Source organism: Trichomycterus rosablanca, chromosome 4, assembly GCF_030014385.1.
Source record: "Trichomycterus rosablanca isolate fTriRos1 chromosome 4, fTriRos1.hap1, whole genome shotgun sequence".
Lineage (NCBI taxonomy): Eukaryota > Metazoa > Chordata > Actinopteri > Siluriformes > Trichomycteridae > Trichomycterus > Trichomycterus rosablanca.
Genome location: NC_085991.1, coordinates 11,588,961 through 11,606,380, shown reverse-complemented (window position 1 = coordinate 11,606,380; position 17,420 = coordinate 11,588,961). Strand labels below are relative to the sequence as shown.

General features: G+C 41.9%; 1 protein-coding gene and 6 non-coding genes across 7 annotated transcripts; 3 read left to right on the top strand and 4 right to left on the bottom strand.

Moving 5' to 3' along the window:
• Positions 1 to 2,634: 2,634 nt before the first annotated feature.
• On the top strand, positions 2,635 to 2,716 carry trnas-gcu (transfer RNA serine (anticodon GCU)). The gene has a single exon. It is a non-coding gene; the product is annotated as a tRNA-Ser (tRNA).
• Positions 2,717 to 3,882: 1,166 nt separating this feature from the next.
• trnae-uuc (transfer RNA glutamic acid (anticodon UUC)) lies at positions 3,883 to 3,954 on the bottom strand. The gene has a single exon. It is a non-coding gene; the product is annotated as a tRNA-Glu (tRNA).
• A 134-nt stretch (positions 3,955 to 4,088) lies between these two features.
• Positions 4,089 to 4,161, bottom strand: trnar-acg (transfer RNA arginine (anticodon ACG)). The gene has a single exon. It is a non-coding gene; the product is annotated as a tRNA-Arg (tRNA).
• A 4,232-nt stretch (positions 4,162 to 8,393) lies between these two features.
• Positions 8,394 to 9,392, top strand: LOC134311400 (uncharacterized). Its single transcript, XM_062993040.1, has 3 exons — positions 8,394 to 8,775; positions 8,854 to 9,012; positions 9,096 to 9,392. Exons 1-3 carry the CDS (start codon positions 8,457 to 8,459, stop codon positions 9,314 to 9,316), a joined length of 699 nt encoding a protein of 232 aa, XP_062849110.1. The 5' UTR covers positions 8,394 to 8,456; the 3' UTR covers positions 9,317 to 9,392.
• A 5,446-nt stretch (positions 9,393 to 14,838) lies between these two features.
• trnas-gcu (transfer RNA serine (anticodon GCU)) lies at positions 14,839 to 14,920 on the top strand. The gene has a single exon. It is a non-coding gene; the product is annotated as a tRNA-Ser (tRNA).
• Positions 14,921 to 16,308: 1,388 nt separating this feature from the next.
• Positions 16,309 to 16,380, bottom strand: trnae-uuc (transfer RNA glutamic acid (anticodon UUC)). The gene has a single exon. It is a non-coding gene; the product is annotated as a tRNA-Glu (tRNA).
• A 616-nt stretch (positions 16,381 to 16,996) lies between these two features.
• trnar-acg (transfer RNA arginine (anticodon ACG)) lies at positions 16,997 to 17,069 on the bottom strand. The gene has a single exon. It is a non-coding gene; the product is annotated as a tRNA-Arg (tRNA).
• Positions 17,070 to 17,420: the final 351 nt, after the last annotated feature.

The following is a 17,420-nucleotide window of genomic DNA, read 5'->3' as shown; positions in this document are numbered from 1 at the left end:
TTTAGAAATAAAATGTGTTTAATTTGGTATCAACTAAATGTTATAAGTTGTTATAATGTTTTATATCAGAAGCTGCTGAGAGCATTAAACCAGATCAAAACAGCTATTCTTCAGCTGAAGGAAGCAGCATCACACTGTCCTGTACATATGATGGATCGGTTGATAGTCTTCACTGGTATCAACAAAAACTTGGATCAAAACCAGAGTATTTAGTGCTGATTATTGGAGATGGTGAAGATGTTAAAACAGCTCAAGCGTCTGACCCAAGAATCTCAATGAAACGCTACAAAACAAAAACAAAGAAAACAATGGAACTGGAGATCGTCTCTGCTGCAGTATCTGATTCTGCACTGTACTACTGCGCCATGGAGCCCACAGTGACAGGAAATCCAGCTATACTGTACAAAAACCTTCTCTCAGAGGAGGGAGCTATTAGCATGTTTACATTTTATCACTTGCTTCTTGTATCTAATAAACAATCATTCAATAAACAAGCATTCCTCTTGGCATATCCTTGCAAGCTCTGTCAGGTTGGATGGGGAGCTTCAGTACACAGCCATTTTCATCTCCTTCCACAGATGTTCCAATGGATTCAGGTCTGGGCTCTGGCTGGGCCACTCAAGGACATTCACAGACTTTCTCCAAAGCCACTCTTTTGTTATCTTGGCTGTGTGCTTCAGGTCATTGTCATGTTGGAAGGTAAACCTTCACCCCAGTCTGAGGTCCAGAGCATTCTGGAAAATGTTTTTCTTCAAGGATCTCGGTGTACCTAGCTGCATTTATCTTTCCCTCTATCAGGACTAATCGTTCCGGTCCAGCTGCTGAAAAACATCCCCACATCATGATGCTGCCACCACCATGCTTTACTGTAGGGATGGCATTAGCCAGGTGATGAGAGGTGCCTGGTTTCCTCCAGACGTGATGCTTGGTATTCAGGTCAAAAAGTTCAATTTTGGTTTCATCAGACAAGAGAATCTTGTTTCTCATGGTTTGAGAGTCCTCTAAGTGCCTTTTGGCAAACTCCAAGCGGGCTGTCATGTGCCTTTTACTAAGGAGTAGCTTCCGTCTGGCCACTCTACCATAAAGGTGTGATTTGTGGAGTACTGCCTGGATGGTTGATCTTCTGATTGATTCTCCCATCTCCACAAGGATACGCTGGAGTTCTATGAGAGTGATCCTCGGGTTCATGTTCACTTCCCTGGCCAAGGCCCGTCTTCCCCTATTGCTCAGTTTGGCTGAATGGTCAGGTCTAGGAAGATTTTTGGTGGTTTCAAACTTCTTCTATTTATGAATGATGGTGGCCACTGTGCTCTTTGGGACCTGTAAAGCTGCAGCAATTTTTCTGTACCCTTCTCCAGATCTATGCCCTGACACAATCCTGTTTCTGAGGTCTGCAGATAATTCCTTTGACCCCAAGGCTTGGAGTTTGCTCTGATATGCACTGTCAACTGTGGGACCTTATATAGGCAGGTGTTGGTAATCCCCAATCATGTCCAATCAATAGAATTTAGCACAGGTGAACTCCAATTAAATTGTAGAAACTTCTCAAGCAGTATCAGTGAAAACAAACTGCACCTCAGCTCACTTTTTAAAAAAAATATATATACTTCTCAAATACTTGTTTTTAAATAAATGTTTAGTATATTTTTGCAAAGTATGTTAAACAACTGCTGAACTAATGCACTTAAAGCACACTTCAAATACCATATACAAAGGTTTACTTAAGTGTATTTTTCATAAAGCTATAAAGTAGACTTAAGTATACTAATCTGCAATATGCTACAGTGCACTTAAGTGTATTATTGTCACACTAGTGATCAATACACTTAAAGAGTGCTAATTATACTGTAACTGTACAAAAATAATACAAAAGCTCCATAGGGTAGGTGTTATTACATGTGTGATTATGGTACTTCGGAGGAGCAGCAGTAAAACATGCTATGATGTATCAACTGACATGTCAAACTTGTGTGTTTAAATCTTGCATCTGCTAAAAGTCTCCAAACTACCTCAAAATATAAAAGTTTTGACCCCTGCTGGTTAATGGTTACAATTTAAGTAACAGAGATCAGTGCATGGCTGATAAATTTGGCTATGAACTACCAAGGATCGGAAAGTCTACAACTAGATGAACAAAGCAAAGAATGGATAATTCATTGTGCCCTGCATGCGTGGGTTCGAATACCATCCTCGTCGAAGTAAACACACTTTTAAAAGCACTCTTAAATAACCTCAGTCTGCTTTGAAAACATGGAAATAAGTAACACTGACGTACTGAATTGCTACTCCTACGTCTGTTTGTTCTTCCTTATATGGTCAATAGGCGGCAATGTTTTCAAAGCAGACCAAAGTAATTCAAGAGAGCTTTTAAAAGTGCAGGCGAATCCCATCCTCGTGGAGGTGAAAGCACTTTTAAAAACTCTCTCAAATGACCTCAGTCTGCTTTGAAAACATTGCAGCCTATGTGGAAAAGCAAACGGACATAAGAGTAGTAGTTTAGATCGTCTGTGTTGCCTCTTTCCACCCGTTTTCAGGCCAATTGGCAATCCAGCCCTCTGAAGCTCCTCCTGCCACACTTGATTATAAATGACACACCTGCAATAGCACTCCTGGTAACACCTCATAGCTTGACATGACGAGGTGGCCGAGTGGTTAAGGCAATGGACTGCTAATCCATTGTGCTCTGCATGCGTGGGTTCGAATCCCATCCTCGTCGAAAACATTATCTTTTAAACTCTTAATGCATGCTCAATAATCCAGCTCCACAAATCCACAAAGTGGAGACAGTTAAACAATGTGAGGTTACTAATCTGTATGTCATTAACATTGTATTAAAAGAACGGCTGTATAAGATGAGCTGTTTCTATTTGGTGTTACAGTTGTGATTTTTTTGTGAGTAGTGCCAATATGTTGTAAAGGTGAGAGCTTAATTATCAGAGCTGAAAGCAAGAATTTCAGGGGTTGTATGTGTTGGAAATGTGTTTCTGGGCCGATTGGTCGGATTGATCAACCCAGACGGCTTGAACAGCTACATTGCCTTTTAAGAAATATCTGGGTGTTTACCAGAATGTGCTCGCACACTGCATTAGTGCATTATTTGTTAACAGTCAGTTTTAAAGAGAACTAAAATAAAATGAGCTTTCTGCTCTTTAGTCTTTTACAAAACTACATTGATCAATCAGACCAATCAGACCAGAAACAGACAGGTAAATCAAGACGAGGTGGCCGAGTGATTGAGGTGATGGACGGCTAATCTATTGTTCTCTGCACACGTGGGTACGAATACCAGACCACTGAACAAAACCCCTGAAACTCTTGCTTTCAGATCTGGTGCTGCTCACACAAAAAAATCACAACTGTAACACCAAATAGAAGTAGTTCATCTTATGCAGCCATTCTTTTAATATAATGTTAATGACATACAGATTAGTAACCACACGTTGTTTAAAGGTCTCCACTTTGTGGAGTTAGAAAGACAAAAAGGGCATAAGGTAACCGAGCCAGCCAGGAGTCGAACTTAGAACCTCCTGATTCATAGTCAGACACATTATCCATTGCACCACTGGCCCTGAGGGACGGCGCTTGTGACTTCCCTAAAGGTCCGGCCTCATTTCTGTCTTTTGAGCAAGGAGAGAATGGAAAACTTTGAAGCACGGCATACAAAAACACACTGCCGCGACCCGGATTTGAACCAGGATTGCTGCTGGTACTAACCTCTATATGATCACGGCATTCCAACGGTCAGCCACGTCCGGCTTATGTTCACTGCTTCCTGATAGACTGCAGTCATAGTTCCAACAGAACAAGCCTCTTGAGCTACAGCAACATGGCACAGAGGAACTAATCGGCAAAGTTTTGCTCGAGTGTTATCATAAAGACAAATTCCCATACCGGGAGTCGAACCCGGGCCACCTGGGTGAAAACCAGGAATCCTGACCGCTAGACCACATGGGAAACTGAAGATCTCTCCATCGGCTGACGCCAGCATCAGTCACTTCTTTCCACTTTGACAAGACCTGCATTGTTGGATCTGAGGTACCGAGAACCATACACAAGGAGTTAGAAAGACAAAAAGGGCACAAGGTAACCGAGCCAGCCAGGAGTCGAACCTAGAATCTTCTGATCCGTAGTCAGACGCGTTATCCATTGCACCACTGGCCCTCAGACTGCGCTTGTGACTTTCCTGAAGCTCCGGCCTCATTTCTGTCTTTTGACCAATGAGAGAATAGAAAACTTTGAAGCACGGCATACAAAAACACCCTGCCGTGACCAAGATTCGAACCGGAGTTGCTGCAGCCACAACACAGAGTACTAACCACTATACGATCACGGTATTCTAACGATCAGCCACGTCCACCTCACGTTGAGCGCTCCCTGATAGACTGCAGTCATAGTTCCAACAGAACAAGCTTCTTGAGCTACAGCAACATGGCACAGAGGAACTAATAGGCAAAGTTTTGCTCGAGTCTTATCATAAAGGCGAATTCCCATACCGGGAGTCAAACACAGGCCGCCTGGCTGAAAACCAGGAATCCTGACCGCTAGACCATATGGGAAACTGAAGGACTCACCATCGGCTGACGCCAGCATCAGTCACTTCTTCCCACTTTGACAAGACCTGCATTGTTGGATCTGAGGTACCGAGAACCAAACACAAGGAGTTAGAAAGACAAAAGTGGCACAAGGTAACCGAGCCAGCCAGGAGTCGAACCTAGAATCTTCTAATCCGTAGTCAGACACGTTATCCATTGCACCACTGGCCCTGAGGGACTATACTTGTTACTTCCATGAAGCTCCGCCCTCATTTCTGTCTTTTGACCAAATAGAGAATAGAAAACTTTGAAGCACGGCATACAAAAATACGCTGCTGTGACCCGGATTCGAACCAGGGTTGCTGCGGCCACAACGCAGAGTACTAACCACTATACGATCACGGCATTCCAACGGTCAGCCACAACCAGCTAATGTCCACTAGTCCCTGATAGACTGAAGTCATAGTTCCAACAGAACAAGCTTCTTGAGCTACAGCAACATGGCATGGAATCCTGACCGCTAGACCATAATGGACACCAGCATCAGTGACTTCTTTCCACTTTGACAAGACCTGCATTGTTGGATCTGAGGTACCGAGAACCATACACAAGAGATATCTTGCGGCAATCGATTTCTGAGAAAATTCTGGTCTTCTTTGATATGCTACATGACCACCTTCCCATTGGAAAAACTTGCCCTTGATCCAATATGGCGGCTTTCAAGATGGCGGCCATGTTAAGGACATAGCCTAAAAGATAGGCCCCGTCACCCATTACTTGCTGGGTATTCAGATATGTCATTTTCCCTTTCGTTTCTGAAATAAAAGAGTGTCCTGAGACTTTTGACTCACCCTGTACATATTTTACAGTAAGTACAGTGCTGTTGTGATTATATGGTAAGCCTTCTTTTTTCCTTCTAAATGCTTGTGTGCAGATTTTTGACGAGTCTTTCAGTGCACTTTTTGCGAGTGTCTTTGGCTTATTGCTTACCATGATAAATACTTCACTTATTATTAACCAAATGTACTAACAGTTATGTGCCGGTAGTGCAATACATTAAATACATAATACTACATAAATCAAGAGTTTAAGTTAATGTTTACATCAAATATAAAAAGACAGCAGTTCTGTAAGAATAAACATATTAATATTTGCATCAGTTATACAGTACAAATAGATGGTAGGTTTTGTTCCACACAGATGTAGTGAGTGTAAGTGTGCACATGATGGCAGGTTCCATCTACATGTTACTAAACTCTGTAACAGGGCTGTACTGCTGGAAAAGGAAGTTAAAGAGAGGAAATGGTTTAATTATGCATAAGATATGATAGCAGATTGGATTGGATTTCTGTGTCTTCTTTCCATTGTTTTAGGTGAGAAATAACATCACATAACACATGAGAACCTTTATCCAAACCTTAAATAAAGGTTACAATGTATCTGCTGCTCAGTTTTTTTTTTTCTTACACTCATATCTTTCAATAAATAAACATTATTCTTTCTCTGTCCACAGGTTATAACAGCGCAAAGGAAATTAATTCAGTTTCAACCACTAAAACTGTCTTGGAGAGAAACTCTATTACATTCAGACCACATTCTGGTCTGAATGTGGAGTACTGACGATACCACTGCAGGTCATTATTTGTACCAGATCCTTTGTAATTGCAGGCAGTACTCCACATTCAGACCAGAGCTCATTATTCTGGTTAATGAATATAAGAAAGAAGCTGCAGTTTCTGGGTTTTCTGTAAAAATAAATGACGATAAAAATCGAGTGGATCTGAACATCTCCTCTGCTGCAGTATCAAATTCTGCTCTCTACTACTGTGCTCTGAGGCCCACAGTGACAGAAACTCATTCTATACTGTACAAAAACAAAACACTAAGTTACATATTTTAGTTCCTTTAGATAAAATATGTACATTTCAGAAGCACTTCATATTACAGATAATAAGTGGGTAATGATATGCTAATATTAAAGCAACAAATCATTTTTACTCAGAAATTAAATGTCAGTTTCCTATCTGTCACTTTTATATACACCAATCAGCCATAACATTAAAACCACCTCCTTGTTTCTTTACTCACTGTCCATTTTATCAGCTCCACTTACCATATAGAACAGTAGTTACTGACTGTAGTCCATCTGTTTCTCTGCATGCCCCCTTTTATGCTGTTGTTCAATGGTCAGGACCACCACAGGGCAGGTATTATTTAGGTGGTGGATCATTCTCAGCACTGCAGTGACACTGACATGGTGGTGGTGTGTTAGTGTGTGTTGTGCTGGTATGAGTGGATCAGACACAGCAGCGCTGCTGGAGTTTTTAAATACTGTGCCCACTCACTGTACACTCTATTAGACACTCCTACCTAGTTGTTCCACTTTGTAGATGTAAAGTCAGAGACGATCGCTCATCTATTGCTGCTGTTTGAGTTGGTCATCTTCTAGACCTTCATCAGCGGTAACAGGACGCTGCCCATGGGGCGCTGTTGGCTGGATATTTTTGGTTGGTGGACTATTCTCAGTCCAGCAGTGACAGTGAGGTGTTTAAAAACTCAATCAGCATTGCTGTGTCTTATCCACTCATACCAGCACAACACACACTAACACACCACCACCATGTCAGTGTCACTGCAGTGCTGAGAATGATCCACCACCCAAATAATACCTGCTCTGTAGTAGTCCTGTGGGGGGTCCTGACCATTGAAGAACAGCATGAAAGGGGACTACAGTCAGTAATTGTAGAACTAAAAAGTGCTTTTATATGGAAAGTCGAGCTGATAAAATGGACAGTGTGTGTAGAAACAAGGAGGTGGTTTTAATGTTATGGCTGATCAGTGCATATATATATATATATATATATATATATAACGCAGCACTCAGAAAACAGATTAGGAATCAGGTGCAGGTTTATTGGACAATCACAGAGTCGTAGTGAATAAGGCAGAACAAAGTCAAAAACCGGAGATCCAAACAATCAAGCAAACCAATCCAAAGGTACAAGCAAAACCCACAGTCCACAATTAGAATAATCAGGGTCATACACGAGAATCCAGAATACACAAGAAAACACCCAGAATTGCAGTTCAGAACAAACAAGACTTCGCAACATGTGGTTCTAAGTGAGGGGTATTTATACTCAAACTTAAACAGGAGATGGTGGCAATTCAGAACTCTGGCGAGCATAGACAGCCTGCATGACATAACCCCCTCCTGACGGGCGGCTTCCGATGCCGACAACCTTCTCCTCCTAGGACGTTCTTTGGGCTTAGGGGCTGGACGATCTGGAAAAGCTCTTGCTCTATACTGAATGAACCGCTTATTATACTGAGAAAACTGACTCTTCATACTAAAGAACTAACTCTTTTTACCTAATTAAACACAATGAACTGCATTTTTATAACCTTGATGGATGAAACTGTTCATGATCTTGCTGGCTGTGTTCACTATGTGTTGCAGTACAGCCTCCATACCACGCTGTGATACAGCTGGAGAGCACACTCTCAATGGTTCCCCGGTAGCATGGTCTGTGTCAAAGTAGCATCCACATGAGTGGCAGGACCCAAGGTTTCCCAGCAGAACATTGTCCAAAGCATCAGTCTGCCTCCGCCGGCTTGCCTTCTTCCCATAGTGAATCCTGGTGCCATGTGTTCCCCAGGTAAGCCAAACACACGGCCATCCATTGTGTGTGATCTCTGGGGGTGTCCACATACTTTTGGCTATACAGATCTACACTGGGCGTGTCCACATCTGAAGTGAATGTTAAAGACACTGAGTGGTGCTGTGATCATCAGCTCTGCTCTCAGCTCCAGCACACACTGTGACATCATGATGATGTCACAACATTCTACAAGCTCTGATCTGAGCTCCTGTGCTGGTGCTGCTTCACTTTGAGACAGAGCATCGAAGCAGCAGCAGCTAAAATGTTCTGGTTCAAGAAGTTGTGGTGTTGTAGCGCCCCGTCTGAGGACCCGCACAGTCTCAGACCCAAACCTGAGAAGGAGAAGAAGAAGAATTGGTGGCAGAGACTCAAAAAAAAGGAGAGGCAAGAGGAGATGAATGTAGAGGAGAATCAGATGACAGGAAATGAGGAGAATGCAGGGATGAGTACCCAGGTTCTGCAGGACCAAGGGCAGGAACCAGAGATACAGGTGATAGAGATGGAAGTGAAGAACCAGGTGGAGCAGAGCATGGAGGAGAAGAACCCAGAAGAGCAGAACCTGGTTATAGAAGGGATTGAAGGTACATCTTGAAGTGGGGTTTGAGCTGTGTGGTGTTTAATCCATCATGGTGCTGAATCAGGTTTCATTTCTACAGCAGATCCACTTCAGGCTGTCATTTTGGAGAACGTCTTCAAGTCCTCTAATGATGTGATGCAGCAGCAGAACGTCCAGGACGAGCACGTTCTGATTGCTCCCACATTCATAATCCAACCTGAAGAGTGTGAGAGACTGATGGAGACCACAGTGGAGAATCAAGGTGGATTATTTTCAGATCTAGATCTTCATCCTAGTGAGCAGATGAAGGCTGGAGTGTTCCTGTAACATGTGTGTGTTGTGTAGGCGTGTCCGTGCCCGCTGGTGCTCCCGTGCCCCCGGTCTACATGCTGAAGATGAAGAGAACGAGCCGCTGGACCGTGCGCCCTGTACTGGTGCTGCCATCCTCAAAATACATCTCATCAGCTCTGCTGTGTTCTGCAGTGCTGTGGTGTCCTTCAGAACGTCCTCGCTCCACAGGGATCGTTCCTCCTGATCATCTAGAGAACCTGGAGAAGATGGAATGAAGAACCTCCTAACAACTCAATAAGCACCAGAAACTTTTCCCTCATCAAATAGAAATAAAAAGCATTAAAAAATAAACAGCTGGTTTAAGTTTAGTTGCTTATTAAAGGTGAACTGATGAATGTTTACTGGCTCCTGGGATCATACACAAGGTAGAAACATCTGAAAAACATGGAGGAACCAAACTGAACTGTCATCTTCAGATGTTCTTTTGCATTTTTCTCAGTGGTGCTTCCATCTCGCCACTCTATATGAAGCTCTGATCTGTAGAGGCTGCAGGAATACCAACAGGTTCAACATCTCAGGACCTTCAGAACTTTTTTTAGAGGGACCGCTGGGTCCTTCTTTATTTCCCTGATTTAGGAGGGTTCAAAGTCGTGCTTGTAACGATTTTGGGATAGACGGGACAAGAGGGGGACACACACGCAGAGATGTTTCAACAAAGAGTTTAATAATAATAAAATACACAAAACAAGTTTAAACCAGACAAGACACACTAAAACAAGACCTATGCTAAATGCTAATCTAAATGCTGAATGCTAACGCTGATCTAAACACATGAAACATGAACCTAACTAAACCAAAACCCTAAGCTAAGCTAAATGCTACACTAAACACACCTGAACAAAACTAAACAAGAACTAGACTAAGACAAACAGAAACACGACTAAACAAGGCATGAATCAAAACAAACAGTAGCAAACAGACAGGATCTTAACAGACAGGAGCAAACCAAAAATCAAAACAGTCTCCGCCGTCTGAATCACAGCTGCACCCTTATATCATGCCATGTGCTTGTTACCTCAGATAAGGTGCAGCTGTGGCTAATTAGCAGGGGACCAATCACAAAAGGGGAGTTGGCTAAAGACTGAGAACACTCTAAACATGTGCTCCTGGAAAGAGGGGCGTGGCACATAAACAAATTCCATAGACAGGCTGGATATGTGACAGTAGGCTTCAGCCCCAGGCCTGCCCCAACAAACCAACTGAAAACAAAAAGGAGGTCCTGGACCCTGAGGGGCAAATTTGAAGTCCTTATATTAATAAGTATTGGTATATTAACATAGAGCATCGCCAATAATAATAGTTTTTTTTTATTTTTTTTATTTACTTTTTAAAAAAAAATTTATTTCAAAGGGTTAATTACTTTTCTTTTACACTTTACTCTTTGCCTTGTTAGTCGACAAAATACATTTCCACTGCTTGATGCTTTTATTTCTTATTGTATTCTATTGAATGTTTGTATTATTGTTATTGTTACTGGTCACAAGGGCCTTAACCTTCTCAGCTCCAGGGTGCTGTACAATGGCTGACCCTGCACTCTGACCCTGAGTTCCAAAGCAGCTGTGATATGCAAAAGAAGAATGTGTACTGTTCCCGGTATATGTAAATATGACATATGAAGGCGTTTCATTAGTATCTTTTCTGCTGCAGTATCTGACTCTGCATTGTACTACTGCACCCTGCAGCTCACAGTGCCACACTGTACAAAAACAACTTTTACAGCACCTGCTGTTCTCAAAAGAGGACGCTATTTGTCTGTTTATAGTTCACCTCGAATCCACCTAGATAACAAGCTGTTAAAGTCCCAAGTTTTTGTAACACCAGTTGTCCAAATATACAGTACAATACAATAATAAATAGAGATAAAAATGATTATTAACATTTACAGCATTTAGCAGACATCTAAAGGAACTTACTATTGTGACCATATACATTATACAATGCAAGCGATTGATGGTTAAGGGCTTTGTTTAAGGGCCCAACAGTGGCAACCTGACAGCAGTGGGGTTTAAACCCCTTCAATTACTTCAAATTACTAGTCCAGCATCCTAACAACTAATGTACCACTGCCCCTATTTGCGTCGATTGCCATTTTACCTGAGTTAGTTAAGGTCTATATCCTGGGAAGGTAGAAAATAAACAGAAGATTCAATTAATCATCAGCATTTTGCTAAACCACTGTATTAACCACAGTACCTTTTTAATATATATAATAAATTACCATTAAACTTAACTGTAAACATACACCTTAAAACAGTCATCTAGAGATTCAGAATCAATAATATAGATAGATGGATGGATGGATAGTGATATGTGTAAAGTGCAGTTAATGTATATAGTGTTTCAGTAATGTGCCAATAGAAATGTTAGTAACATCTGTATGCTGTTAAAGTGTAGCAACAAACACATCATAAACTGCAGCTATACTTTATTATCTACATAAAGGTTTTGTTTTTATTTATATACAATGGTTTGTTAGTCTATCTTTACAATATTAGATAAACGTTGACATGAGTTGACATGGATGTAACTGGATTGGGGGTGGGGAGCCAGATGTGGTTACATAAAGCAGAGACGCTTTCAACTCTGGATGCCAGATCTGAATCAGACACTCAGCACAATGATGTTACTCCTCTTCTTCATTTTCATTATTGTTGATGATAATGGTAAGTGATAGGCATCATATTTAAATATGTTTGTATTAATTTTCTACTATTAGAAGCATAAATTCTATATTTAGAAACAAAATGTATTTAATATAGCATTAACTAAACGTTATAAATTGTTATAATGTTTTATATCAGAAGCTGCTGAGAGCATTAAACCAGATCAAACCAGCTATTCTTCAGCTGAAGGAAGCAACATCACACTGTCCTGTACATATGATAGATCAGTTTATAGTCTTCACTGGTATCAACAAAAACTTGGATCAAAACCAGAATTTATACAGCTGATTGTTGAAGGTAGTGAAGATGTTAAAACAGCTCAAACGTCTGACCCAAGAATCTCAATGAAACGCTACAAAACCAAAACAAAAATGGATCTGGAGATCATCTCTGCTGCAGTATCTGATTCTGCACTGTACTACTGCGCCCTGCAGCCCACAGTGACAGGAAATACAGCTTTACTGTACAAAAACCTGTTATCAGAGGAGGGAGCTATTAGCATGTTTACATTTTATCACTTGCTGCTTCTTGTATCTCAAGTCTGTTTATCTAATAAACAATCAGTGTTTTAGATCAGTGGTTTTTAAACTTTCTGTCTTATTCTTCCTGCAGACACTTCTGAAGGTGTGCAACAGGACAGGATGTTGTTCATTCTCTGCACATCTGATATTGGGGAAAGGTTAGAACTACAGGCAGGCTGCATGGACGTCCCTGCAAAAGATGTCCTCTTAAAGGCAGCAGATGTTGCTCTAAAATCTCAATGTATTTTCCTGCATTAATGCTGCCATCAGATAACTGTAAATGATATTGTACTGACACAACACCATATCATGACAGATCCTGGCTGATTTGGGGTTGTATTACGTTACAGACTTATTTTATATTAGATTAGAGTTCTTTTTTTGCCTCAAACATCTAAACACAATCACCAATAATTATGAAAAGAAAACATCTGTATCTGATATCTGTACACACCCTTAGCCTAATACTTGTTTGATGCACCTTTGGCAGTAATTACAGCTTCAAGGCATCTTGGGAAAAAAGCTACGAGCTTGGCACACTTGTTTCTGGACATTTCTGCTCATTCCTCTTGGCATATCATTGCAAGCTCCGTCAGGTTGGATGGAGAGCGTCGGTACACAGCCATTTTCAGCTCCTTCCACAGATGATTGATTGGATTTTTGTCTGGGCTCTGGCTGGGCCACTTAAGGACATTCACAGACTTTCTCTGAAGCCACTCCTTTGTTCTCTTGGCTGTGTGCTTCAGGTCATTGTCATGTTGGCAGGTAAACCTTCACCCCAGTCTGAGGTCCAGAGTGCTCTCGGTGTACTTAGCTGGCTTCACAGTAGGGATGGCATTAGCCAGGTGATCAACGGTGCATGGAGTCCTCCAGATGTGACGCTTGGCATTCAGGCCAAAAAGTTCAATTTTGGTTTTATCAGACCAGAGAATCTTGTTTCTTATGGTTTGCATTTTGGCAAACTCCAAGTTGGCTGTCATGTGCCTTTTACTAAGGAATGGCTTCTGTCTGGCCACTCTACCATAAAGGCGTGATTTGTGGAGTGCTGCCTGGATGGTTCTCCCATCTCCACAAGGATAGGCTGGAGCTCTGTCAGAGTGACCCTCAGGTTCCTGCTCACCTCCCTGGCCAAAACCCATCTTCCTCTATCGCTCAGTTTGGCCGAATGGTCAGGTCTAGGAAGATTTTTGGTGGTTTCAAACTTCTTCCATTTATGAATGATGGAGGCCACTGTGCTCTTTGGGACCTGTAAAGCTGCAGCAATTTTTCTGTACCCTTCTCCAGATCTGTGCCCTGACACAATCCTGTTTCTGAGGTCTGCAGATAATTTCTTTGACCCCATGGCTTGGAGTTTGCTCTGATATGCACTGTCAACTGTGGGACCTTATACAGGCAGGTGTTGGTAATCCCCAATCATGTCCAATCAAAAGAATTTAGCACAGGTGGACTCCAATTAAACTGTAGAAACTTCTCAAGCCGTATCAGTGAAAACAAACTGCACCTCAGCTCATTTTTTTTTTTAATTTAATATACTTCTCAAATACTTGTTTTCAAATAGATGTTTAGTATATTTTTGCAAAGTATGTTAAACAACTGCTGAAGTAATTCACTTAAAGCACACTTTAAATACCATATACAAAGGTTTACTTAAGTGTATTTTTTTATAAAGCTATAAAGTAGACTTAAGTATACTAATCTTCAATATGCTACAGTGCACTAAAGTGTATTATTGTTACACTAGTGATCAATACACTTAAAGAGTGCTAATTATACTGTAACTGTACAAAAATAATACAAAAGCTCCATAGAGTAGGTGTTATTACATGTGTGATTATGGTGCTTCGGTGGCGCAGCAGTAAAACGTGCTATGATGTATTAACTGACATGTCAAACTTGTGTGTTTAAATCTTGCATCTGCTAAAAGTCTCCAAACTACCTCAAAACATAAAAGTACGACCCCTGCTGGTTAATGGTTACGATTTAAGTAACAGAGATCATGCATGGCTGATAAATTTGGCTATGAACTACCAAGGATCGGAAAGTCTACAACTGGATGAACAAGGCAAAGGATGGATAATTCATTGTGCTCTGCACTCGTGAGTTCGAATCCCATCCTCGTCGAAGTAAACACACTTTTAAAAGCCCTCTTAAATAACCTCAGTCTGCTTTGAAAACATGGAAATAAGTAACACTGATGTACTGAATTGCTACTCCTGCGTCTGTTTGTTCTTCCTTATATGGTCAATAGGCGGCAATGTTTTCAAAGCAGACCAAAGTAATTCAAGAGAGCTTTTAAAAGTGCAGGCAAATCCCATCCTCGTGGAGGTAAAGTACTTTTAAAAACTCTCTCAAATGACCTCAGTCTGCTTTGAAAACATTGCAGCCTATTGATCATATGTGGAAAAGCAAACAGACATAAGAACAGTAGTTTAGATCGTCTGTGTTGCCTCTTTCCACCCGTTTTCAGGCCAATTCAGCCCTCTGAAGCTCCTCCTGCCACACAAATGACACACCTGCAACCAGACCAGAAGAGCATTTCTCATAGCTTGACCAGATGAGGTGGCCGAGTGGTTAAGGCGATGGACTGCTAATCCATTGTGCTCTGCACGCGTGGGTTTGAATCCCATCCTCGTCGAAAACAATACCTTTTAAACTCTTAATGCATGCTCAATAATTCAGCTCCACAAATCCACAAAGTGAAGACCGTTAAACAATGTGAGGTTACTAATCTGTATGTCTTTAACATTGTATTAAAAGAACGGCTGTATAAGATGATCAGTTTCTATTTGGTGTTACAGTTGTGATTTTTTGTGAGAAGTGCCAATATTTTGCACAGAGCTGAAAGCAAGAGTTTCAGGGGTTTTGTTCAATGTTTAAAGGCTTGGTTTTCAATAAGGATGGGATTCGAACCCATATGTGCAGAGCACAATGGATTAGAGAGTCCATCACCTTAACCACCACGTGGTTAACACCAGAACTTAACAACCAGAACATGCTTTACCTCCATGAAGTAAGCCAAAAACACAGTTGCATTAAGAAAATGCCTGTATAAGATGAACTGTTTCTCTATGGTGTTACAGTTGTATTTTTATGTGAGTAGTACCAATATGTTGTAAAGGTGGAGTTTAATTATCAGAGCTGAAAGCAAGAATTTCAGGGGTTTTGATCAATGTTTAAAGGTCTGGTTTCCAAAATCACACATGCAGAGCACAACAGATTAGCAGTCCATCGCCTTAACCACTCAGCCACCTCGTCTCAACCTGCCTAGGAAAATGTGTTTCTGGGCCGATCGGTCTGATTGATCAACAAAGACGGCTTGAACAGCTACACTGCCTTTAAGAAATATCTGGTTGTTTACCAGAATGTGCTCGCACACTGCATTAGTGCATTATTTGTTAACAGTCAGTTTTAAAGAGAACTAAAATAAAATGAGCTTTCTGCTCTTCAGTCTTTTACAAATCTACAAAATCTACATTGATCAATCAGACCAATTGGACCAGAAACAAGCAGGTAAAGCAAGATGAGGTGGCCGAGAGGTTAAGGTGATGGACGGCTAATCCATTGTTCTCTGCACACATGGGTTCGAAAACCAGACCACTGAACAAAACCCCTGAAACTCTTGCTTTCAGATCTGGTGCTGCTCACAAAAAAAATCACAACTGTAACTGTAGACCGTTATCCATTGTGCCACTGGCCTCTAAGGGACTGCGCTTGTGACTTTCCTGAAGCTCCGGCCTCATTTCTGTCTTTTGACCAAGGAAAGAATAGAAAACTTTGAAGCACGGCATACAAAAACACCCTGCCGTGACCAAGATTCGACCCAAGGTTGCTGCAGCCGCAACGCAGAGTACTGACCACTATACGATCACGGCATTCCAATGGTCAGCCACGTCCAGCTCACGTCCACTGCTCCCTTATAGACTGCAGTCATAGTTACAACAGATCAAGCTTCTTGAGCTACAGCAACATAGCGCAGAGGAACGAATAGGCAAAGTTTTGCTCGAGTCCTATCATAAAGATGAATTCCTATACCGGGAGTCGAACCCGGGCCGCCTGGGTGAAAACCAGGAATCCTGACCGCTAGACCATATGGGAAACTAAAGATTTCGCCATCGGCTGATGACAGCATCAGTCACTTCTTTCCACTTAGCCAAGACCTGCATTGTTGGATCTGAGGTACCGAGAACCATACACAAGGAGTTAGAAAGACAAAAAAGGCACAAGGTAACCGAGGCAGCCTGGAGTCGAACCTAGAATCTTCTGATCCGTAGTCAGACGCGTTATCCATTGTGCCACTGGCCCTCAGACTGCGCTTGTGATTTTCCTGAAGCTCCGGCCTCATTTCTGTCTTTTGACCAATGAGAGAATGGAAAACTTTGGAGCACGGCATACAAAAACACCCTGCCGTGACCCGGATTCGAACCGAGGCTGTTGCGGCCACAACGCAGAGTACTAAAAGGAACTAATAAGTAAAGTTTTGCTCGAGTCCTATCATACAGATGAATTCCCATACCAAGAGTCAAACCCAGGCCGCCTGGGTGAAACCAGGAATCCTGACAGCTAGACCATATGGGAAACTGAAGGATTTGTCATCAGCTGACATCAGCATCAGTCACTTCTTTCCACTTTGACAAGACGTGCTTTATTTGTGTCTTTCTACCTCCTTGTGTATGGTTCTTGGTACCTCAGATCCAACAATGCAGAAGGTAACCGAGCCAGCCAGGAGTCGAACCTAGAATCTTCTGATCCGTAGCCAGATGCGTTATCCATTGCGCCACTGGCCCCTGATGGACTGCACTTGTGACTTTCCTGAAGCTCTGGCCTCATTTCTGTCTTTTGAGCAAGGAGTGAATAGAAAACTTTGAAGCACGGCATACAAAAACACCCTGCCGTGACCCGGATTCAAACAGGGGTTGCTGCAGCCACAACACAGAGCACTAATCACTAATTGATGATGGCATTCCAACCGTCAGCCACGTCCAGCTCACGTCCACTACTCCCTGATAGACTGCAGTCATAGTTCCAACAGAACAAGCCTCTTGAGCTACAGCAACATGGCGCAGAGGAACTAATAGGCAAAGTTTTGCTCGAAGTCCTATCATAAAGGCAAATTCCCACACCAGGAGTCGAACCCA

Coding starts and splice junctions, on each gene's coding strand:
- LOC134311400 (XM_062993040.1), top strand. CDS start 8,457: ATGTTCTGGTTCAAGAAGTTGTGGTGTTGTAGCGCCCCGTCTGAGGAC. Junction 8,776..8,853: donor GGTTATAGAAGGGATTGAAG/GTACATCTTGAA, acceptor TTTCTACAGCAG/ATCCACTTCAGGCTGTCATT. Junction 9,013..9,095: donor GACCACAGTGGAGAATCAAG/GTGGATTATTTT, acceptor TGTGTTGTGTAG/GCGTGTCCGTGCCCGCTGGT.